The following is a 24,586-nucleotide window of genomic DNA, read 5'->3' as shown; positions in this document are numbered from 1 at the left end:
TGACCTCAGGCAGTCCTTTCCATGCAAATCTTGATGAAGTAGAGAGTATCAAGAGGAAACAATGTCTAAGATAGCTCAAAACTTTAACTCCTCTTCTGGAAAGTGAAGCTTCTTCACCCTCCTAACACTTTCCCCAAATCCCCCAATTTAGTCTATGAATATGACTATGAATGTGAACAAGTTAAAAATAATCTTCCTAAAAGTGCAAGCTCTAAACTGCACAGATATTAACAGCCTAAGCAGGCTGTATAACACCTAGATACACTGAATATAGATGATGAGTAATGCTTTCTAACGTAAGCTATGTGTAAACCCTTTAAAAGCAAACCTTAAAACTATACTGAGTCATAAATATCAAGGAGAAATAATTAATTAGCTGTCTCTCAAGTTCCTTTCTAATCTCACAAAACTGAAACAAAAGTGAAATCACGGGTACTTTTGGAACTAATTAAAAAACTGAAATACTGAAAAAAAAACTGAAATACTGAAAAGGCATCACCATCTAGTTATTACATGAATAACACCTATGCTATGTGCAAGTATAGAAAATAATGCAAAAGAACTGACAAACCTGCAAATTACCCTTTCCAATGAATCCTAGAAGCAACTGGATCTGAATTTGAGAGAGTTCCATCAATTTAGGACTTTCAGAATACCAGATTGACAGACAGTCGAAGAGCAGCATTATATCCTCTAAAAGCTATCACAAAGAAAAAATTAAGAAATTAAAACATAAGTTTTTTAATCTACTGATGATGAGTTTTCCCCAACACTAATACAAATCATAAATACTTAAAAAGTAGCTCAAAGTTCAGTTGGCAAAGTCCAAAGGAATTATCTTATTAATAACTAACAAAATCTGATTATTAATCACATCTTTTTGTTTACTGAATATTAGTGTTCTAAAAAAGATGGATGCAAAATTTCTTACTTTGAATAAAGTCCTCGACTACCCAAAATATAATCTTAAAGGGATATTACTGTACCTTTTCAGTCCACATGTTTGAATTAACTAGTCCCTCTGACTGCAGAAAGTCCTGTATGATCAGCATGAGTTGGAAGGCATTTTTAGCAGTTCCTGGATTAGTTTTTGCTTCTCTGTTTTCTAAGACTGCACATTCTAACATCTTCTGTAGCAAACTATGTATAAAACAAAATCCTCATTAAATCATTATACATTTAGACAAATAGTAGGACATGGAAAACAAACAAATAGTTACTTACTAATAGAACCGCATTTCCCAAGCTACACTATCTCTGGCAGGTATCACCAAGACAGTGTGGATGGTACTTAATAACAATGGAGCAATGTTTTAATCTTTGGAGTTATCTACCTTTTATACACTTAAGATCATAAAGGTCAAAGTAAAAGTTATATTTCTTTTACTACAAAAAGGCTACAAAAATAACTCCTATTCTCGTCTACATGAGATAGTTAATTTCTTTAAAGCTGAAAATTGGAAAGGCTAGGGAAGAAAAAGCCTTATCACGCCATACAGAGTTTAGCCAGGTAGAAGAAGAAAGAGGTTAATTCTTCCCTGGTGTGTTATTATTACAGAGTCCTATCATCTTCAGGGAACCCTAAATGCATTAAAGAACTAATTTTATCAAAACACTACTCCTTCCCCTTAGCATAGAAACATTCAAATTTAGACAAGCTTGTAGAGTACATCATGTCCTCAGATACCACAGAAGACAATTTAAACAATATAAGTAATCTGTCATCACTTATAACCCAAATTAATTTAAGATTTAAATCCCCTCACATTGGAGTTAGCTTTGGATTGCTCTCTAGATCCTGCTAGAAAGGTAAAAGACAGGAAAAGGGACCTAGCACAATGTCTCCTTTTCTCCCTCTACAGCCACAGAAGATATTGAATAAATAAGTGTTCAGTAACTTATTATTTTAGGCTCCTGCCTACTACAAAAGGAAGGAGACAGATCACCAACTGAATGCTTACATTAGTTTTATTTCATCTGAAGGTCGAAGCAGCTCACTGGATATTCCTGGTTTAGTTAGTGCAGAAAACACTTGTCCCCGTTCAATCCAAGTATCATCATCAGACTTTTCTAGTCCCTTACACATTACATAATTCAAAATATTTGTCAGTAATTGAAGAAGCTCTTCCTCACATCTCTATAAAAAAGATAAAGTAATATTGAATTACTGGAAGGAGAAAGTGCTAAAAGCTCATCATAAGAAGTATTACATATACAAATAGTGATCATTAACATATTTTAAAAGTGCCTTGATGAACTTAGCACTTCACTAGGCCCTAACATACAAAGATAAATAGGACACTAGCTTTGCTCTCAAGGTGCTCACAGACTAGTGACTTCTAGGCTTTTAAGTCTTAGAGCATGAAATTTAGCACATGAATATAATAATAAATTCTTAATAACTGCTCACACATTTCTAGGGATTAGACGTATATAATGGATATACTGAAAAGAAAAAAAAAGCACATGGACACATAAGGAATATTACCTCTTGGCTTTCAAATAAAGAGAAGTCATCACTAAAGCCCGTATCGTTTGTGTTGCCACTTTCTTTGTCAGGCTGCACAGAAAATGATTTAGTCGACTCTATTGGGGATGGCGTGCTGGGCAGGCTGTCTGGCATCTGACTTCCACTATCACTCAGTTCACATGAGTCAATTCCACTGAGATCTAAACTCAAATGTGAAGGGTTATTATGCCAAAAGTCTTCTTGATTCTCTGATTTGAAAGACATTTCTCCTACAGAGCTATCTTCTTGAAATAATAGCGTGTTTGAGTCTAGGGAGTGTCTATCCTCCAAACTCCACTGATCTGAAGACACATTAGTTGAGGCAAAAGAGCTGATTTTTTCCTCATCTGTCTTTTCATCGAAGTTCCTCTTAATATCTTCAGCTGAAATATTTGTGGCATTGTCTTTCATTAAAACAGTCCTACTGTGCTTATTAAGAGTATTTCCATTTTCAAAATTGGTTTTTAAAAAAAGCCTAACTAAGGTGTCTTGCCAACCCACTTGCTGTGATACTTGATATGCTGCATCTGGTTGGGACTGCAGAATCTGCAGAATCTGCAAAGAGATTAAGAATACAAAATTCTTCAAAAAGTACACCGTACTTTACAATAAAAATAGAGTTTTTTCAGTTATTTTAATGAGAAAGTAACTTAATAAGAAACTATGGGAATATTTAAAAAGATTATATTCTTTTTTTTTTTTTTTATCGTACTTCAGGTGAAGGCTTACAGAACAAATAGTTTCTCATGAAACAGTAGTACACATATTGTTTTACGACATTGGTTAACAACCCCACGACATGTCAACCCTCTAACTTCTCAACCTTAAAAAGATTATATTCTTAACTGGATTATAGACTATTTCGGAAGACAGACATTGTGTTTCTAACTAATCTACATACTACTCATCGTACCTTATATAAAGAGGTACTCAAACATTTGCTGAAAGATAAACAAAGGAAAGGTAATTAAAAGGGTCCTCTACATACCAAGACACTCATGGTATTAATTTGGTCAAAGAGAAACTATAAACGGAACAATGGTATATATAAAAGGGAATAAAGTTATATTCTCTCAACTGGATATTTTCCATGAGCTTACTACATTTGTTCAGCAAGTATTATTGAGCACCTACAATAATGCCAGGCATAGCTCTAGGCACTAGGAATAGAGCAGTGACTAGGATACACAGACACCTGGGTATGCCAAGGGTAATGTTTCCCTATCTCGTTCTTTTCCCCCAAAGTTAATAGTTGCTTCTGCAAAAAAAAAAAATCATTAAGTCTATATTGTACAAACAAAGCAAAAAGTAAATTTTAATTCTGAAAAATAAATTTCAGTAAGATGGATGGATGCTGTTTAACCTGAATAAGAAGCTGAAATTAAGAGTAGTCTTTGGCATGGTAACAACTTGTGATCTCTACTATCCAAATGATTTCAAAATTTTTAGATGAAAACAAGTTCTCAAAAACTATCAGAAGTTCATTTAAGAGCTTTAAGACATTTTTATCACAAGGTCAATAAATTTCTGGGTAGATTTAAAAAAAAAAAAGAACGTCATATTCAGCTCCCAGTGTTGAGAGCATCTGTTTTTACAAAAGCTCTATATCTGACAATTTTCACAGCTGGAGGTGAATAAGGTTGGCAGACACTTCAGTATTAATGATACCAATACAGGACCATGATACAGAAAGCAGTGAGTCACAATGACATGTGACGTTTCTTTCTTCACTAACGCTATCGATCAGTGAGCTACCATTACTCTCTCAGTGCAGAATACGAATTTTTCTTTCTTCCAGATTAAGTTTTGCTTAGGAAAGAAATGTTTCATGACTTCACAACTTTACAGTTTCCATAAAATAATACTTATTTTATGTCTATTTTATACACATATAGTAGGTAAAAACTAGAAGCTGGCTGCGTTGAAATATGTTTCTACCCAATTGCACGTGGAAGGGAAAGGATCAATCTACATGACCTGCTTCAAATTCTCAGGGTTGAGGAGCGTGCAGGGAAACAGTCACTGTCGCACTGTTCATGGAATGTAAACTGATAGTTATTGTGAAGAAAAATATGGCAAAATTCATCAAAATGTAAAATGCAAATAACCTTTGACATAGCAATTTCTACTTTACAGACCATGTTCTAAAGATATATTACCACAAATGGCAAAGATACATATATATATAAAAATATATGTATATATAAAAACACACACACATATATATATAAGATGTTCTTTACAGCAGCTTACAATACAAAAAAAGTAGGAAACAACCCAAGTGCCCATCAATAGAGAACCACATAATAGTTTATAGAACAGCCACAGAATGAAAACTACGCAACCGTGAAAGAAAGATATATATCTAGAAAATTAATACGACATAATTAGGGAACAAAATTGAAAAGAAGAGCAAGAGAGCAAATTAAATAGTAGATAGGTGAATGGTTACCGGCGGAGGACAGAGAGGGTTATGATCAGGAAGGGGTACCCAGGATAACTATTTCTTGATTTGCGTAAGGGTTAAATGGGTGCATCAAAGGCTAATCATTGTTGAAACACTGCACTCATAAATTCTAGGAAATTCTTTCAACAAAGTTCAAAAGATTTAGAAACTCTAAAACATATTCTATGAATTAGAAATGGTCATATTCATGGCAGGTTCTTGATAAACTATTCTCTAGTAATAAATTTCTGACTTTGGAAACGGCATATTTCTAGGAGACCATGTGGGGCTAGGGGCTAAGAAGGTCAAATTCATACACTGATTGCTCATAAAGTTAATAAATCTCAAAAAGGGAAACTGTTTACTTGTAAAATTGTATCATTTGTAAAATAACAGAAATTTAAACCTACATCTGGTACAACACACACAACCCAAAAGTTATTCACAGTATAACGATACTGCTAATTTAAAGTATATCTTAAAAGTTTACGAACCTTTCTACAGATGACCACTCTGACATTTATATATGCTCTGTGAGATATATATACCACAGATAACAGATCTTTGAAATTAATAACAGGATCTATGGTGGGAAAAACAAAAAGTTAAAATTAAATTCTAGAGATAACCAAAGAAAGAATTGTGGGCAATAGTTGTATAAATGCTGAAATAATTGCTTCATTTTTAAAATTAGAGTGTATAGATATGTTCAAATTAAAAAAAAAAAAAAAGTTTAGAACATTTGATGTCTTCCTGAGCCAACGCTAAACAACTGTTCTTTTCCTTTGATTGGCTGAACATATTGTCCATACTGCTAAGCTCGTATTATTTATCTTTTTATGTACATGTCTTGTCTTATCTAGACATGGTAAACCACTCAAGGCAAAGGTCTTTATCTAACATCTTTTTGAATTCCCAGCACTTGGCATAAATTCTACACTTTGTAGTTAAGTACTCGAAATTCTTTTAAAAATAAAAATTGGGAAACAAAAAAATCTGAAATTAATTTTCATATTTGTCTTTAAGAACTTAAGCTCCTTTAAGAAAAAGACAGTCTTTTATATGTAATTCCTTTAATGCCCTTTTCTCAATATGTAGCCTCAATTGTTAATTTAGTCATTCAGTCAATAAAACATTTACTGAAGACCCATCAAATACTCGGCACTATACTATGCCCTCGGGAGACAATAACAACAAAGATACACAAGATACAATATCCAAGGAAAACACTGCTGAGTCAAATAGCAAGTAATTTTTAAAGCAATCTAATGGGGTGGTGGTGGGGGCAGGAAGGAACCTCCAGGAAGAAAAAAAAGAACCATCAAGTAGAATTAATCTGCTATTGAAAACATTTCTTAAATGTACCCGTATTTATGATTTGATTGGTGAGGTTTTTCACGAGAGATGTATTAACAGATGTCTCACTGAGGAGAAGTCCCAATCCTGAGTAGCCAACTTCTCTGAGTCGAATACGTTGCTTACTTCGTTCATAAACATTTGTGCATTTCAACATTTGTTCCATCACCTGGTTACAAGTAATATATTCTTCTCAATATACAGAACTAAAAACAGTTTATCACTTACTATTCACTTATTACTATTAAAGAAAATATTACTTTACAATGTTTTTGGAGCATCATCTTATTCCTCAAATATTAAAAACAAACAAAAAAACTCAGTAGTAATAGGAAGGAATACTCCATATTACACATATTATTAAAAAATGTATCTAAGAATTGTCACTGAGATGCAAAATTAAATAATATGTTTAAAATTCTAGTTTACATATATTTCTTAAGGAAGAAAATAGAAATAATTTTAAAATTTACTTCTTTATGGATAAAGCTTAGAAACAAACCTTTTAGCTTCCAAGAGAACAAAGGTGTGTCTATAAGACACCTCTGAATCAATCTAGTAATCTATTAACGTAACAGTTATCAAAATAATTTCCAAGGATAATGAAACATTCTTGAAGAAATTCCATATGCTAAAATGAGGGGCTGAATTAGTGATCCCATACTTCCTGGGGTGAGATCAACTTTTTTTTTAATGAAATACTGAAACCCTACATGAAAAGGTAATCTTGACAAAATAATACCACGAGCAATCCCTGCAAAGCTGTTTTGGAGAAATAAAAATCTGCATAAGGGATCCCTTGCGTGGACAGATGCTTTAAAAAGCAGCATAGGTCACCACAATCAATACTCAAGAGAGACTATGTCAGGCCACTGTCACTGCACCGTTGTTTTCAAAAGTTTAGGAATACCAAACATAGGCAACCCAAACAGGACCCCATCGGTAGGCATTATAATACAATTCTAAGGATGTAAGGGGAAACAACTGTGTCACAAAACAATTAAGCATACTGAACAAGAGAATAAATCACAGGGGAAAAAAAATCAATGCACTTGGCTGTAGAAACATAACTGATTCTTCTACTTTTAGTTAACAAAAAGGTGAGGTGAGTTCAAAGTTCAAAGTGACTATTTTGGATAACTTAATAAAGTAGATTCTATTCTCTTGGAGAAGTTACTAATCTCTCTGGCCTCAGTTTCTACATTTGTAAAATGAAGATAATAATAATACCCACTTTATAAAGTTGCTGCAAGGATTAAATAAGCCAATATATGAAAAGTGCTTAGTACCTGACATAATGAGTACTACATAAGGGTTACCTATTGTCATTATTAACTGCTAAAGTGTTCTGAATTTCCAAATAGGCCCAGCTTAAGTCAAAAAGGAGATGAAAGGATTTTATTTTGAAGATGGTATGACAAAGTGGATTTTCCTCTCTGATGAATTATTAGATTGCAATGTAACTAGTTTTTTTTAATACACAAACAATTGAAACATAAAAAAAATCATAAAATGAATTGAACTTAAAATTAGAAGTAAATATGAAAATAATTTATATTTTCATATTTAGATATGTTGCAAGTACATTCATATACCTATAAATACCCCAAATTATTAAGATGCTTAAGAAATGTTTGTACCTTAAAAATGATTTCTCTTAGTCTGTCAGAGTACTTCTGATTTAAAAGCAAGGCATAAAGTATATCAGCATTTCCTGGTTCAAACAGCAGTAAGAAAAGCTGACCTCTAGTTGGACTGGTACGTAGGAGACTGAAGAGTACGTCCAAAATTCCAAAGAGCTTTTAAAAGTAAACAACACAAAACAAATAACCACGTTCATATACAGAAGTACAAATAAAGCCATAAGCAATAAAATACTCATTCAACTAAAAATCCTATATACCCTAAGAAGTCCCTGGGTGGCACAAACACTTAACACAGTCACTGCTAACTGAAAGGTTGGTGGTTGAAGTATACCAGAGGCACCTCAAAAGAAAGGCCTGGCTGGCAATCTACTTCCAAAAAAACAGCCACTGAAAACCCTATGGAGTACGGTTGTACTCTGACACACGGGGTTGCCAGGAGTTGGAATCGACTCACTCCACCTGGTTTGATCTGGTTTTGGATATACCCTAACATTCTAGCTTAACTGGACTGATAGCTTCTGAAACAACTGTCTTTTCCTTCCGACATACTTTTTGGCTTATTCCACTTCCTTTTGATATCCTCTCCCTACCCATATTCACCTGTTTAAACTATACCTATGCTGTTCTGTACATATAAAAAGCCATCTCTTCCATAACACATTTCCTGGTCTCCTTTACATGTAATACTCTCCTATGACAACCTCATGTTATTGCTGTTGTTGGTTAGCTGCCATCAAGTCAGCCCCCAACACTGGCAACCCCATGCACAAAAGGATCAGACTGTTGTGATCCAAAAAGTTTTCACTGGCAGATTTTTCAGAAGTAGATTGCCAGGCCTTTCTTTCCAGTCTGTCTGAGTCTGAAGTTCCGCTGAACCTTGTTCAGCATCACAGCAAAACATAAGCCTCCACTGTCAGGCAGATGGTGGCTGCTCCTGAGGTGGATTGGCCTGGAATCAAACCCAGGTCTCCCACATGGAAGGTGAGAACAGTACTTTGTATCTCTGTTACAGATATTATTAGACTCCTCTTTGATTCATAGTTATTCATAAACCTCTCTTACTGACCCCTGCTCCAATAGACTAAAAATAAGAATGATAATTCATTCATCATTGTTATCAGTTGCAACTTACAGAATTATTCTGTGTATATACTAAGTTCTCAACAAATAACCTTTTGACTAAATTGATCAAGAAAATATCACTGGCAATGAATCATAGCCATATGATAGACAATATAGCAATCATGAAACAAGATGCTATCTTAGTCATCTAGTGCTCCTATAACAGAAATACCACAAGTGGATTGCTTTAACAAAGAGAAATTTATTCTCTCACAGTGTAGTAGGCTACAAGTCCAAATTCAGGGCATCAGCTCCAGGGGAAGGCTTTCTCTGTCAGCTCTGGAAGAAGACCCTTGTCAGTCAATCTATCCCTGGACTAGGGGCTTCTCCGTGCAGGAACCCCAGGTCCAAAGGACGCACTCTGCTCCTGGCGCTGCTTTCTTGGTGGTATGAGGTTCCTCTCTCTCTCTGCTTGCTTCTCTCTTTTATATCTCAGAAGAGATTGGCTTAAGACACTATCTAATCTTGTAGATTCCATCAATATAACTGCCACTAATCCATCTTATTATACCATAGTGAAAGATTTACAACACATAGGGTAATCACCTCAGATTACAAAACAGTAGACAATCATACAAAACTGGGAATCACGACCTAGAAAAGTTGACAGATATTTTAGGGGGACACAACTCAATCCATGACAGATGGCTACTCATTCTTCTAAACAGTCCAAGCTTACATGAAAATAGCCTGTTAGCTCATTTATGTAATACCAGTTATGAAGTCATGTAACCACTGCGCACACAATGAATATTACATAATGGTAAAGTGGAAAAATATTTCAGTCAACATAAATTAAGGCTGCTCAACTTTGTGATGCTGAAAGTGGTAAGAGCACAGAAAAACACTAAATACTCTTGGGTACCAGCCCCAAGTTTATCAGCTGTGTGACTTTCTAAGTTAAGTCACATAATCTCTCTAAATATCTATATTTCCAAATGTGTAAATGGGAAGAATAATTCCTGCTCTGTATATTTTACAACAGTGGTTGTCAATTTTTACTGTGCATCAGAATGTCCTAGAGGGCTTGACTCAGTAGATGGGAAGATGGGGGACAAGTATCTGCGTGTCTATCAAATTCCCACGTAAAGCTGGTGAGAGACCATACACTGAGTACTACTTGTCTTAAAGGGTAGTTCTAAGAATTAAATAATGTATGTGGAAGTATTTAAAAAATAGGAATATATTTATAATTTAGTCTTTATGCAAAATTTTTATGAAACTAGATTATGTTAAAATTTACTTTAGAAATCTGCCTAGTAACTTTGACGATAGTAAAGACATACATGTGAGCTAGAAAAATAAGCTTCATAATTGCCAGACAAAGCCATGTACTGTATTTTCTAGCTAATTAAAATATTTAATTGTATTGCCATCTATTTTATTAAACTTCCAGTTAGTATACAAAATTTACTTCTTTAACTGCACAATATTATTATGTGACACTTGATGCATTTTATTTTTAAAATGTTTAATATATTAATTAACCAAATATAAGTTTATAAGGTGTTATAGAAATTTAAATGTTAAAAAGAAAAAACAGATTTATCTCAGGCATAATACCTGTTCTTCTTCATTGGCAGCAGCTATGTAACCCATAATACTTTGTATCTCTTCATGAGTTCCACCTTTGCTCAGAAAATATTTAATTAGTCCATACAAAGATGTCCTTATTGTTCGAATATCATCTAGAGACAGCTCATTATATTTACAACCACTCCTGAAAGTGAAAGCCAAAGAGCAAGAATTAAAAATTTTAATTTTTACATTTTTGTCTTTTTTGTATAGAAAAGACTTCACAGATAAGGAATAGATCCTTCTACGTAATAATTAGAATTCATGGTATCTTTGACTTCTTTTTCTTTTTAAGGAAAACTTTTTGAAGTTAAAAGTTTCAGAAGCAAACATTAAAAATAATAGAACAGCTTACATTTATAGAACACCCACTATGTGGCAGGTATAGTTCTAAGTGCTTTACACATACTAACTCATTTAATTTAATCCTGAAAACAACCCTAGGTCATAGTTTTATTATCTCCTTGTCACAGATGAGGAAATTCAAGCACAGAGAAATTGAGTAACATGCCGATGGCTACACAATTAACAAAACAAAAGATTCAAACCCAATCTATATGGTTCATTTTTCACCATCTTAACCTCCACACTATCCTGCCACTTGGAAGTTAAAACCCAAACTCGTTGCTGTTGAGTCGATTCTGACTCATAGTAATCTCCAAAGTAAAGGGATGTTAGAACTGCTGGAAAAGAAACAATCTAAAACTTCCAATCAAGTAGCTGACAGAAAACATTATCAAACTGAGAAGGAGCACAGACATCATACCCATAATAAATCCTAAGTGTATCTAGGAGAAACTGAACGCCATATTTCTTTCGAAAAACTCTCCTGCTGTCTTTGATGATGGTGGAAATATACTGTATATGACCTAAAACAGAAAGTTCACTCTTAAATGATATACCTAAAAAAGTCACATACATAGTAATAAATTTCTAAAACAACTATAAAATTTTATCTAACAGCCTGCTCTCACCAATTCGAAAAGGAAAATCTCCACGGTTCCAAATACGAAAGTCAAAGAGTAAATACTGATACATTTGTTGCAAGAGCTGCATATTTTTCTCTAATGACACCTGCTCAATTAATATTTGAACTGCCATCAGTACATTTACATCCATCAAGGTGCTTGGCACCTGAAATTCAAACAGAGAGGGTTCTGTAAAGTTCAGTTTAAATAATTGTCATTAAGGTATAGTTTCAAATGATTAATTTAGACCACCTACCAACTATAAAAACATTAAAATTTTGGTTAGAAAAACATAAACAACTTAAAAATTATTTTTTTCTGATATAAAGCAAAAACATATTTTTCCTATGGCATATTCCTAAAATAGAGTCTTAGATGTATCAAATATCCCACATGCCAAAGCTAAAAACAAAGTCCCATATATTACAAGTTCTATACCTAAAATAAGTCATTCTCGCACAAAGTGATTCAATAAAAGTTTTTAACACTTTCTTGTGAAACAAATAATATCCATTAATTTAACTTAAGCAATACTACTGTAATTTTTAAAAACACATTTAGTAGGAAGAAAAACCTCAAAACCTACTGTTAATTACAATCATCAGCTATATCCACATTATGTTAGACTGGCTCACCTTCTGAAGTAGGGCACCAAGAGTTGCAACTCCATGGGAGTGAATAAGATTGTCTTGGTTGATAGGATGTCTCTGAATAAAGTGCTTCACAATCAAAATAAATGTTGCAACTAAATTTCTCTCTAGTCTTGACTCTGGAATCGTGAACAAGTCAATAATTATAATTATTCTTATCATTTTTATATTACATTTCAATATCACAATGTATATTTTAACAAAGAAGGAATCTGGTTCAGCAGTTTGCCTCCAAGGCTTACTTACAGAACATAAACATCAGAGAGGGCAGCAACTGCATATTACACACACTCCTCACTTATCGACATGGTTAGGTTCCAAAGACCAGGTCATTATGCAAGAATTGGCGTTATGCAAAAATGGAGGATGACTACATCAGGTCACAAAATATTATGTGGGACACATAAATCCCTCTGGACCCAAGAGGCAGAAAATCTAGGTGGGTGCTGTATGTCCCATTGGTCATGAAAGAGTCATAGCCAGACATATGTCATCAATGCGTAAAATAGCTGGATAATAGATATTTTACTATTGTCATAAATGCAAAATGTCAGATGAGAGAGTCAATAATTGAGGAGTAGGTACATATATTTATACATTCATGTAAATATTTTCTCTACCATAAATTTAATAATGTTGTTATATTTCCATTAAAAATTAGGGATAGCCAAGAACAAAACCAACAACTGAATTTTTTTTTATCATAGTATTACAAAGTTTCTGAACTATATTAGTAAAATTAGGGATGGGCTGCTGCTACAGCCACAAATAGTTACGCTTCCTCCTAAGGGTGCTTTGGAGCCCAGGTGGTGTAGTGGTTAAGATCTCCGCTGCTAACCAAAAGGTCGGCAGTTTAAATCCACCAGCTGCTCCTTGGAAACCCTATGGAGCAGTTCTACTCTGTCTTATACGGCTGCTATGAGTTGGAATCAACTCAATAGCACCTAACAACAACAAGCGTGTTTTAATCAATTTTCCAATTAAGTCTCAAGTTTCTCAATGACTATTTTGTGTTAATTCCATCTTAATACCTGATGTCTTTGTGGAGGTCAATACCACCCAATCTCCTTCTACAGGTGTTATCAATTCAGAAACTGTGCTTTCATTCGTTCCTTCAGGGATCTGCCCTTCACTGAAGTGGCTGATTTGTTCCAATAAGGGAAAGAATACATTTAATCCACCTATGCAGTTTATGATGTCCTGAAAAAAAAATTACAATTTTTTAATCTTCATATATCTACACTGTATGTATAAGATTACAATTTGCTAAACCTTTAGGTAACATATAGTTGTACACTATAATGTACAGCAAAGACGTTAGAAGTATGGTATCTGGAATAACCTGCCTCTATCACTTATTATATGTGTGACCTTGGGCTAGTCAGCCTCTCAGGGTCTCAGTTTCATTGACTGTAAAACAGAACTAGATGTTATGTCACTGTATGGCTATAGAATAATTTATTTAACCAGTCCTTTATTAGGATATTTAAATTGGTGCCTATTTTTTCCTACTGTAAATAAAGCTGTAATAAATAGTTTTAAACAATAACTTGACTAAGATAAATTTCTAGCATTGGAATTGCTGGGTCAAGGGGAATTTTTTACCACATAGAAACTGCCCAATTGCCTTTCAAGTATTTCATTATTTCACATATCCACCAAAGTGCAGGAGTCCATTTTCCCACACTCTTCTCACACATTACTTTATCGGGTCGTTAAATTTCTATCATTTGACAACTTTTTAAATTATCTCATTTTTGTTTTAATTTGAATTTATGAGTAGTTGAGCATCTTTTCCAAATGTTTATCCATCATTTGTACTTCTTTTTCTGTAAACAACCTCTTCATATTGATTTTTAAGAGCTCTAAGAAAATTACATCCAAATTTAGCTTTCTGGATGGCAAATATTTTTTCCCAATTGCCATTTAACTTTTTTGTCTTTGATTTTGCTGCAGTATAAAAATACAATTGTCTTTCTCTGGTAATTCTGTTACTTCTTAACTTCCACATAAGTAAAAAATCTAAGTAGTTAATCCACATAGCTCTAACCCAAGGTACCAAAGACTCCTTTGGTTTTCTGGTATAGGACATGGCACAAATAATCAGCTATCTACATGCAAGTAATAGATAGAACTAGCCTTGTAAAACCACTCATAGAGTGACGGCAAAAATTAATATGAATTTTTAATCATATTATAAATCTTACTATGTTAACAGATAAGAATAAGTGTTCCTATCTCAAAGTTAAAGAGAAAAATGCTTTATACCATATGAATAACATGAGATTAATACTAACTGATGAATTCATTTTACAATGGCAGAATTATGTTAATGATTTCAGTCTCACTGGAACAATAAGCATGTCTGACTGGTTGTTAATTGACTAGAAGATAAGCTTTTTGCTGTTTACCAACAAGTTCCCTTGTAACTATCTTTCATATTTTTTTTAATTTCACTTAGGCTATAATTTCTATTAAAGATATCTTTTAAGGAAATACTATATTAAAGAAAGAGGATATCTCTGACTTTCATATTAGTCTAAGTAACCTTTACTAATTCAATCATTCAGTCAACAAATATTTACTGAACATCCATGTGCCAGACACTTGTGACGAATGCAGTGGCCCCTCCCTCAACATCCTTAAGGACTACTGGAGAGTTAAGCAAGCAAACAGTTACCAGTCATCATGATAAGTGAAATAATACAGTGCTATGGGTACGTATGACAAGAGCAGTTAACTCAGTCTTGGAAGGTAAGTAGAGGCTTCTAGATGGAAGCAAAGTTCTAGCTGAGACATAAAGATGAGACAGGTGAAGGAGGCAGACAAGGTAAGATACAGAAGAGGAAAGGTTACTCATCTATGTAAACTCAGAAAGATCTGAATTTGTTTAACGCTAATGGACAAGAGACAGTAGAAAGGGAAAAGGTTAGGAGCGGTAGGAATCTACCACATAGCTACAGGGATTAAACACCTTTAAAGTAGGGTAATGGACTAAAGCAGCATCTTTTTCTTATGAGAGAAGACAGATATGTCTTATATCATAGAAGAAGATAACTAACTTCAAGCAAATCAAACAGTCACTACTATAGTCATTCAATTACTGACAGCAAACATGTTAACTGGGACCTATTATTCAGGTCAGCAGCTCTGGTACAGCAATGCTTAAGCATTCAGCAGTTTGAATCCACCAGGAAACCCTATGAGGCACCTCTACTCTGTCGTATTGGGTCTCCATGAGTCGGAATAAACTCAACAGCATATAACAACAATTATCCAGATCAATCCGGTGGTGCTTAAAAGATAAACTCTTTAAAAGAATTAGTAAATTTACATAATATGATGTCTAGCAATTATCATTAATTTACCTTAATGTCCCAGTTCACTACTTTGTTTCCTGTTAACCTTCCATGGAAACAATTAGTAGATAAATCAAGACAGATTGGATTTTTGCAGGCCTAAGAATAAAGAAAAGTATGTCAAACAGGTAAGTGCAATTGGGATAAAATATAACTTTAACCACATATGAAACATTTCATCATAATTTTAAAAGGTATATGGTATAGTCAATGATAAAATGCCCACAATAGGAATTTCTGTATTACTGTTCTCTGTCTCTCAAAAGAAACAATCAGGAGATAGATTCTAAAGCACTTACTCATCAAAAGCAGGCCACTGGTGCTTGTCAGAATGAGCTATAGCTAGAACTTACCATTCGCCAATCACATTGTTTTAAGTTTTTTCTCTTTTAAACCAACATATGCAAACATGTTTTTTTCATTGATTTTTAATTCAGTGTTTCATTACTTCCCTAGGGACAATTTTATAATACACATAAAATGTGTGACTAAAATGTGAGATATGGAAATTACAGAACAGAAAGATACATCACAGTATGAAAATCCGATCATGTTACTGACAGATGTTTCTGCTTATATTCAGATTAAGAGCTCAGAAACTCTAGAAAGTCATTTGTTAACTCCCATTCATAAAGGCTTATAAAGCATGTAACATCACATTCAATCTGTGAATTTGCAGTAACGAAGCATCCTTGAATCTAATCACTATTCCAAAAGAAAATAAAGAAACCTACAAATTTTAGTACATCAATAGACATATGCAGTTCTTGCTTTCCTCTTAAAACAACTGAGAAAAATTGCTTTAATAAAACTAAAAAACCTCATTTAACTCAGTGAAATGTGTATCAGTCTCAGGGGAGAGAAATGTCTTTCTCCCATTAATATATTAGTTTGAACACTGTGTATCTATGGCCTCTCCTATCACAATAATCTCCTAATGAGATCACTGCCTCTTGTCTCTCATTCCTTCAATTCATCTTTCACACTGCGGCTTAAGACTTTTTACTAAAATGCTAACCTGATGATATCACTCTTGTGCTTAAAATCCTATTCACTGCCTACTATTTAGTCTAGCATAAGAGGTTTGCTATAATCCAGCCTATACTTGCCCTCTAATCTCATATCCTGATGTGCTCTCCTCCTGCTCAGTACCTGGTACCCAAATACATGTAGAATCCAGTTTTATAGTCTATGCCTTTGTATGTACTGCTCACCCTGCATTGTATATCCCTCCCACCTTGGCCTTTTAAGACATAAACCATCTTCTCTTTGATCTTCTAACCTACTGGAAGAGCCAATCACTCTCTCCTTATGCCCTCATTGTATTTTGTGCAAAATTTAAACACAAAAATACAGTACAGTGGTTAAGGATGAGTTAAACAGGCTGGGTTCTAACCCCAGCACTACCATACATTAAAGATGAGCCTCAGCAAGTAACTTATCTTTACTGAGCCTCAGAATACCAAAGCTTAGAAAAGATACAGCTAATAACACATACCCCTCAGGGTTTTTGTGAAGATTTAAAAGAAAAAAAAAAAAAAACAATACATGTAAAGCACTTAGCATTGTGCTTAATGTATTTTAGTATCCAACAAATGGCAGCTAAAAAGAAAAATACATGCTCATAAACTTATATTACACTTATTTGTTTACATGTTTATTTGATTTTAGACTATAAGCCTAAGGCCAGAGACTTTATTCATTTTTGTATCCTAACAGTTTATTCCAGTACCTGGCAAAGAGTAAACACTCAATAAATCTTATATATATGGATGACTAAACATCTCCTATAAATGAGTACAAAATGAAAAACTGTTAATAATTGGTGTTAACATGCTAATGTTAGTAATTGGTGAATTTAGGTGAAAAGTATATAGGATTTCACCTTACTATTCTTTTAACTTCTTTTTCGGTTCAAAATTTATCAAAATAAAAAGTTGGGGAAAAATACAACTGGCAAAAAAAATTTTATTATGTCAAATATCATAACAAATAAGTATTCAAAGAAATAAATTATGACCATGTACCACTCAGCTAAACTACAAAAAGATATTCTATAATGTATAATCTCATACAACAAAAGCATTTCCTGGGTCAATGTAACAGTGAGGATAATGAAAGCAACTGATATTGTTGTTTTATGTCATTCTTCCTTTTCATCCTCCCAATTCTACCTTTTATCTTAACTTCCAATCAACTTCACTTCTACTCCACTTAACTTCCCTTAGTCCTTGCTGACCTCAATTATTTATGCTAGACAGGCCCTTGAAAGAAAAAGGACTGGGCATAGTATGTATATAGGTAATTTCTCTTTTCTCCTTCTGAAGCAAACGTTTCATTTTCACTTGCTCATATCACATTAAAAAAAAAAAAAGTTGATCACAATACTGTTTCATCTCTCATCCAGAACACTAGGAGAATACAAGTTTCATCTACTGAAGTCAACTCATTAGTACAAATTCTTGCTACAACTACTCTCATTTAAACTATTGGAATGACATACAGAGTTACTTATGGTTGAATCTGAACCCTAATCGTGGAAGTGCATCTTAATTTTTTCTGCTTCCCATCTTCCTTTGAAAATTCATATTTTTTTAAAACAGCAATTCAAGCCCCTCCCTCTCAATTACTGACTGAAATGACTAAAGCAAGAGAAAAGGAAGTTTAGTTGACAGTACAGTTAGAACTAGATGGATAGTCCATGCATTTACTCTGACCTTTGGTGTGTAATGAAGAAGGACATTACCAGGCAGGTCAGCCATGTCAGACTCTTGACATTTCCAAGGGCTTAAACAGTTTGGACCTGAAAATTATTTGGGGACACACACACATCATTTAATAGATATGGCTTCCTAGGTTCTGTATAAGCAGAACAAAATGAAACTGAATTTTAATTCCTCATTAAAGTCAATTTTAAATTAAGCTGTTTCTAGTCACTCAACATAGTTAAAACACACTGGCTAAAATGTACTTTAATTTTCACATCACCTGAAATTCATCCAAAATCTAGAAACGTCTGGGGGTAGATCAATCTCTACTACAGAAAGTTACATGATATTAAAAAAAAAATCAGTATCAAATATAACAAAGTTTTTCTATTAATCTATAATACATAAACTAATTCAAATTTATAAGAGAAAATAACAAGACAATTAATAGAGTGAACAGACATTACAGAAATGGAATAGCAAATGAGTAGGAAAAAATCTTGCCTTTATTAAAATTCAAAGAAATACAAATTAAAGCAAGGTTCCATTTTACATCTTATAATGGAGGTATCAATATTGACCATTCCATCTTATTGTGGTTGTGGTGAAACTGGTTCACTCTTGTGTTACTGGTAGGCATTATAAACTAGTATATCCCTTCTGGAAACTGATTAGGCAACATTTAATGAGAGCCATAAAAAAATCCATAAGCTATGAATATCTATCCTGGGACTTTATCCTAATTAAATAAGTCAAAATAAGAAAAAACTACTGGCATATTTTCACCAAAAAAAAAAAAAAGATTGAGAAGGGAGAGGGTTGACATGTCATGGGGTTGTTAACCAATGTAATAAAAGAATATGTGTACTACTGTTTCATGAGAAACTATTTGTTCTGTAAACCTTCACCTGAAGTACAATAAAAAAAAGTAATTAATGATAAAAAAAAAAAAAAGAAAAAACTGCTGGCACAGTTTATCATATTTAACAATTGAAATTTATATCAACATTAAAAATTATATACAACCCATGTGAATCATGCACTATGAATCTAATGAAATATTATACAGCCATTATAAATAATAATTATAAAGACCATATAACACTTATTATTTATAAGAGTAGGATTATAAGTGGGAAAAATTATAAGAACAAAATCCAAGCCATAACAGCTATAATGACTGCCCTAAATGACTTAATATTAACTTGGAGTTTAGATTGCAGGTCTCCTTCAAATACTTCGGTTGGTTTCAAAGTAATCATGAGGGTTCCTTAATCTTATCTAAGGACTCCTAATTCTACAACTCTCATGAATTCTTCAGGTATATTAATATATCAATTATGAAAATGACAAATTTTGGGACAAGATTCATATGATTTTATATTCAGTCACATGATTTCTTATGCAGACAGGCTTATATTTTGTTACATCAATTTATTAAAATCTGTCAAAAGTATTGGAAGTATCACGGAAGGTATCTGAAATACTTCTTTTTACAGAAGAAAAACCCAGAAGTTTTTTTTTTTATTGTACTTTAGATGAAGGTTTACAGAACTAGCTTCTCATTAAACAGTCAGTACACATATTATGACATTGGTTAACAATCCCACAACATGTCAACACTCTCCCTTCTCGACCTTGAGAATAAAATAAATACACTATTTAGACCAAATATATGCTTCAGATGAAGAAGGCAAACCTTGCTCTAGGCAACAGGAAAAAAATCATATTTAGTTTTAATTAAACTGTATGACTATGCATGCTTACCTGCTAAATATAATGCCTTCACCTGAGAAGGCTGTAGTGCTTCATAGAAGATGATAACAGACCCTAGCTGACCTTCCAAAGATGTGGGACAGCCCCATTCACTGTCTTGGGTTCCAGCTGATATCAATTTGGTAATCAATTTTGATTTTTCACTTGTTCCTCCCCAGGAGGCTGATGACAGGATTCCACCAAATGAAGTCCGATGAGGCATAATGGGAGAAGAAAAGGGTGGATCTGGGATTTGGGATGGCGGAGGAGTCGTAGTTCTTTGCCCAGCAGAACCAATGCAACAGGAAGTAAAAGGCTAAAAATTAAGAAACCAAAAAAAAAAAAAAAAAGAAACTTACACAATTTTAATTAAATATCTACCATCATATTTAAAATGAAACTGTACTTGACGCAAATAAGTACACTCAAAATAAAACTGGAAGCAGTTTTATTTTTACTAGATCATGATGTGTAAATACGTATATACACATAAGAAATCATTATAGAAGTTACTTCTGGCCAGGGGATTTGAATATGTTACTTTTATGATTCACTCTTTTCATAAATTTTTAATTTTTTAATGAGTGTATATTAAAATTTTTTTAAAAACCCAACTTTGCTGTATTCTAAAATAGAGAAAACTGCTTTTTCCCCTTAAAATTTATAAACCGAGAATTATACACATCAGTATAAAAATGCTACTTAAAGGTTATCCTGAAATGGTCATCAAGATGAACGGCAACAAGAAATTATTAGAATACTAGAAGGATTTGAGAAATAATCAAATCCGTTCCCTTACCTTCAGGAAAAGGTCATCTTAAAATTACCCAAAAACTTCACAAAGAACTTTTACACTAATGTTTAACTACCTCTGAAGAGTCCCTGGGTGGTACAAATGGTCAGTGCTCAACTACTAACTGAAAGGTTGGCAATCTGAACTCACCCAGAGGTGCCTCGGAAGAAAGGCCAAGCAATCTGCTTCCGAAAAGTTCTGGCCTTGAAAATCCTATAGAGCAGTTCTACTCTGCTCACAATGAGTTGCCATGAGTTGGAACTGACAGGATGGCAACTAACAACAACAACACAGCCAAACTACGATGTGAAGGTTTTACGTTTATCATTTCAAATTCAGTGGAGCTGGAGAACAGTCTATCATAATGCTCTCTAAGTATTTTGTGTAATTCAAGAGCTTGAGTAAGTAATCCTTTGCTCTGATCTATTCAATTCTTCTGACTTTCCTATTATAGGTCTTTTTCCCAAGCCATTAACTGCATTTGTTATTCTTCCTTGAATTGTTTTTCTTTATTACATGTTGTCTGACTTCATCTAATGATGACAGGCTAACAGAATTAAATAATAACTGACTGTATTTCACTATATAGAGACTACTTTAAAATTTATGGGCACATATTTAGAATAAAGAGAACAAACCTTTTACATTAAACTGAAAAATTTTAAGAATTCTTAATCAATTGGGCCTCTAATATAGGTTAGATGTGCTTACTTCATTCAAGGCCGGAAATCTGAGAGGGGCAGAGACCTTCTGTTGTCCATTGTCGTAGATATAGACAAGGCTCTGACCAAAGGGCCTTTTTCCAGGCATGTGAACAATGGTTACGTTGTGCTGGTGAAGTAAAACATATATTTAAAAAGCTAAAATTACATTATATCTTTGGAACTGGCAAATGTTTTCAGAGTATTACTCTATACATAGTTTGTGTGAACAATAAAACATTAAGATTTAGCTGATTAAATACTGATTAAAATAATGATCTCAAACCAAGTAAGGATTTTTTTTCTGTAGTACTGTAAAAGCACTTCAGCCTATTTCTGAAAATTTGCATACAACTATAACAGTAAATTTTGTAAATTTTCCAAGTCAATAAGTATTCTTTAGGACCAATTTTTCTAATGAGAGGCACTTTATATTTTAAGAAAAGGAAAAGAAGTGCATTTTTTTTAACAACCTTTGTTATCATTATAAATTGGAATTCAAAACTGAACTTGAAGGAAAACATAAAGAAATTATAACATTTCATTTTCATTCCTTTAGCAGAAAAATGATTAGTGCTGAATCCATGATGTGATGGTAAACGGAATTAACCTCATTATATGTAACTTTAATATGAATAGAACTTTAAAGTAAAAATTAATCAAGTCTCAAAAAGCAGATGACAACTCCTGAGGTACATGCACCAAACTGTGTGTCTGTTAAACGAAAGAATCAAGAAGTTAAAAGTGATGTCCTAAAGCCTTACCCAAAGGGAATCACAGAAACTGTGGTCAGGAAGCATTACTGTTGCATATTCTCTTTTGGTGCACACTGCCACAACTAACATACCAGAATGGGTAATGAAAGCTTCAAAACCTATGCCACTTCCTGTAAAAAAACTAACAAAAGTATATATTATCAGGACTTTTGAAGTCAGTTGTTCAGTTTCACTGTCACTGAAGCACACAAAACCATCAAGCCGGCCTATCTTTATCAATAATCTTGTGGTTTAAATTCTTCTGCCACACAGTAGTCCAATCTTGTTTCAGAGAGGATTTTTAAATGCTTTTTGGGCGTAAGAGTTTAATAAATTATAAAAGGTAGCTTTATGAGTGGAGTTCTATTATCAAATCATCGTAAAACTACAAATTTTCAAATCTTCAGAATTCTCCAAGTAAGACTAAGTTTAGATAAACATTCTTATTAGAAAGCATGAATAAAGGTATTAAGTATCATAAAGCATATTAAAAATGATTATTGAAGTTTTGAGAGACAACCACTCAGTTTCAAGTTTATTATTCCTTTTTTCTCCTTTTTCACACCACTTTTAAGAAGGAATATTGTTTCTAAACTGGCCTTGGAACTTAACTAGCAACATATCTGAGATATGCAGTTATTATTATGAAAGAAAGAAAGCATTTATAATTAAACTGCATGCAGCCAAATAATGAAGAGGCTTTAGATACATTATTGTACATTTAAAGACTAAATGTTTAAAAAAGCTTATTTCTGTTCAAGAAGCAGAGCACATATTGTTATGACAGTATTCATTTATATTCCATAACTTGTACCATTACCTGTACAACTGTTTTCTTTTTCCTCCTTTGTTAGCAATGCCAGCAGTCAACTGATTCTGATCTAAGCAAAACCAAGCATTGAAGGAAAAGGCAGACCCCGGCCATTTCTGTATGGAGGGCACAGAAATTCCTGCCATACTGTGTGACAAATTAAAATACTGCAGCGCACTCTCAAGACTTTGTTTCCGGGCCATTGTCAGGATTGCTCGAGTCACAGGAATGGTATATGGGTGAATATACTCAAATTCATCCACTCTCAACAATCTTAGTAGCCGACGGACTTCTTCTGAGCTCACTGACTGACTCCCCAAGGAACCATGGAGTGCAATCAAGTTCTCAGCACAAGCTCGATGGAGGGAAGAATGGAAATCAAGGGCTTCAATGATTCGAATTCCCATGTTTGCATTGACACAAGTAGTTCGACTCTGCCTATTAATACAACAAATTCTTTTCAGCCAATCAGAGATGAAGATTTGCAGGTCATGGGATTCTAGCTCTGGAAGCCACTGGATAAGAAGCAAAAGAGGCTGGACATTACTAATGCCCAAAATCCCAACTGAAGTGTGGTCACCCTCTACTGCCTAGAAAGCAACATAAAAGACAAAAGGTAAGTTACAACTGCGATGTGGAGATATTTGATAATGGAGATTCTTTTAATAAAGCTAAAAAAACTCACCATATTCATAAGTTCTTTAAGAAGTTCCAGTGGTGGCTGGCCCAGTGATTTTAATACCTCAAACATATGTGTATAACCAATTCTTTCTTTAAAAACTTCCTAGGGGAGAGGAAAACAATATATCAAATCACATTTTCAAAGACTGAATTTGTTGGAATATTAATTATATTGACTTAATATTAAATCAAGATTATGAGTTCAATATTTCTGTTTTCTTAAATCATACCTTCATCTTAAAATATATTCCATATGTCTTCTGGAATACAAAGTTAAAATAATCTTACAAAATGCAAAGATAAATGATTATTAATAATAATTGTATAATATCAAAGTATTATATTCTTGCAAACTAGGGCACATGATGATTACCTTTTCACTTGATTTGTAATTAATAGAGTATTAAGTGAGGGCAAAACAATAAAGTATTAGATGAAGTCTAAATAAAAGGCTTGGGGGTAACAAAAGTCAGGCAGCAGTCCTAAACAACTAGATTAAAAGTACCGGCAATTTTGAGTGGTAGTTAGAAAAAAAATGGGTACAAAGATTTTTTTCTCTGCTCTTTGTACCTTAAAATGTCTGAATTACATTCTATGAAGCCAGCATAACGCTGATACCAAAACCAGGCAAAGACGTCACGAAAAAAGAAAATTACAGACCAATATCTCTCATGAATATAAATGCAAAAATTCTGAACAAAATTCTAGCCAATAGAATTCAGCATCATATCAAAAAAATAATACACCACGA

The 24,586-nt window shown here is 33.5% G+C and overlaps 1 protein-coding gene across 4 annotated transcripts in view; it reads right to left on the bottom strand.

Moving 5' to 3' along the window:
- The window catches only part of NBEAL1 (neurobeachin like 1), a 189,735-nt gene that overhangs the window by 65,761 nt on the left and 99,388 nt on the right, over window positions 1-24,586 (bottom strand). For all 4 annotated transcript variants that reach the window (XM_004378242.2, XM_023733009.1, XM_023733007.1 and 1 more), the window contains exons 12-30: window positions 23,840-23,938; window positions 23,164-23,744; window positions 22,353-22,485; window positions 21,599-21,718; window positions 20,107-20,410; window positions 18,349-18,434; window positions 15,641-15,730; window positions 13,304-13,472; window positions 12,258-12,391; window positions 11,629-11,788; window positions 11,421-11,523; window positions 10,643-10,799; window positions 7,952-8,110; window positions 6,321-6,480; window positions 5,450-5,538; window positions 2,489-3,064; window positions 1,962-2,137; window positions 987-1,140; window positions 572-700 (exon numbers count right to left, since the gene is read on the bottom strand). In XM_004378242.2, coding sequence (XP_004378299.2) covers window positions 572-700; window positions 987-1,140; window positions 1,962-2,137; window positions 2,489-3,064; window positions 5,450-5,538; window positions 6,321-6,480; window positions 7,952-8,110; window positions 10,643-10,799; window positions 11,421-11,523; window positions 11,629-11,788; window positions 12,258-12,391; window positions 13,304-13,472; window positions 15,641-15,730; window positions 18,349-18,434; window positions 20,107-20,410; window positions 21,599-21,718; window positions 22,353-22,485; window positions 23,164-23,744; window positions 23,840-23,938 — 3,579 coding nt within the window. The remainder of the gene's footprint in view (window positions 1-571; window positions 701-986; window positions 1,141-1,961; window positions 2,138-2,488; window positions 3,065-5,449; window positions 5,539-6,320; window positions 6,481-7,951; window positions 8,111-10,642; window positions 10,800-11,420; window positions 11,524-11,628; window positions 11,789-12,257; window positions 12,392-13,303; window positions 13,473-15,640; window positions 15,731-18,348; window positions 18,435-20,106; window positions 20,411-21,598; window positions 21,719-22,352; window positions 22,486-23,163; window positions 23,745-23,839; window positions 23,939-24,586) is intronic.

Source organism: Trichechus manatus, unplaced genomic scaffold (assembly GCF_000243295.1).
Source record: "Trichechus manatus latirostris isolate Lorelei unplaced genomic scaffold, TriManLat1.0 scaffold00056, whole genome shotgun sequence".
NCBI classification, from domain to species: Eukaryota; Metazoa; Chordata; class Mammalia; order Sirenia; family Trichechidae; genus Trichechus; species Trichechus manatus.
This window is presented reverse-complemented; position numbering and strand designations above follow the sequence as displayed.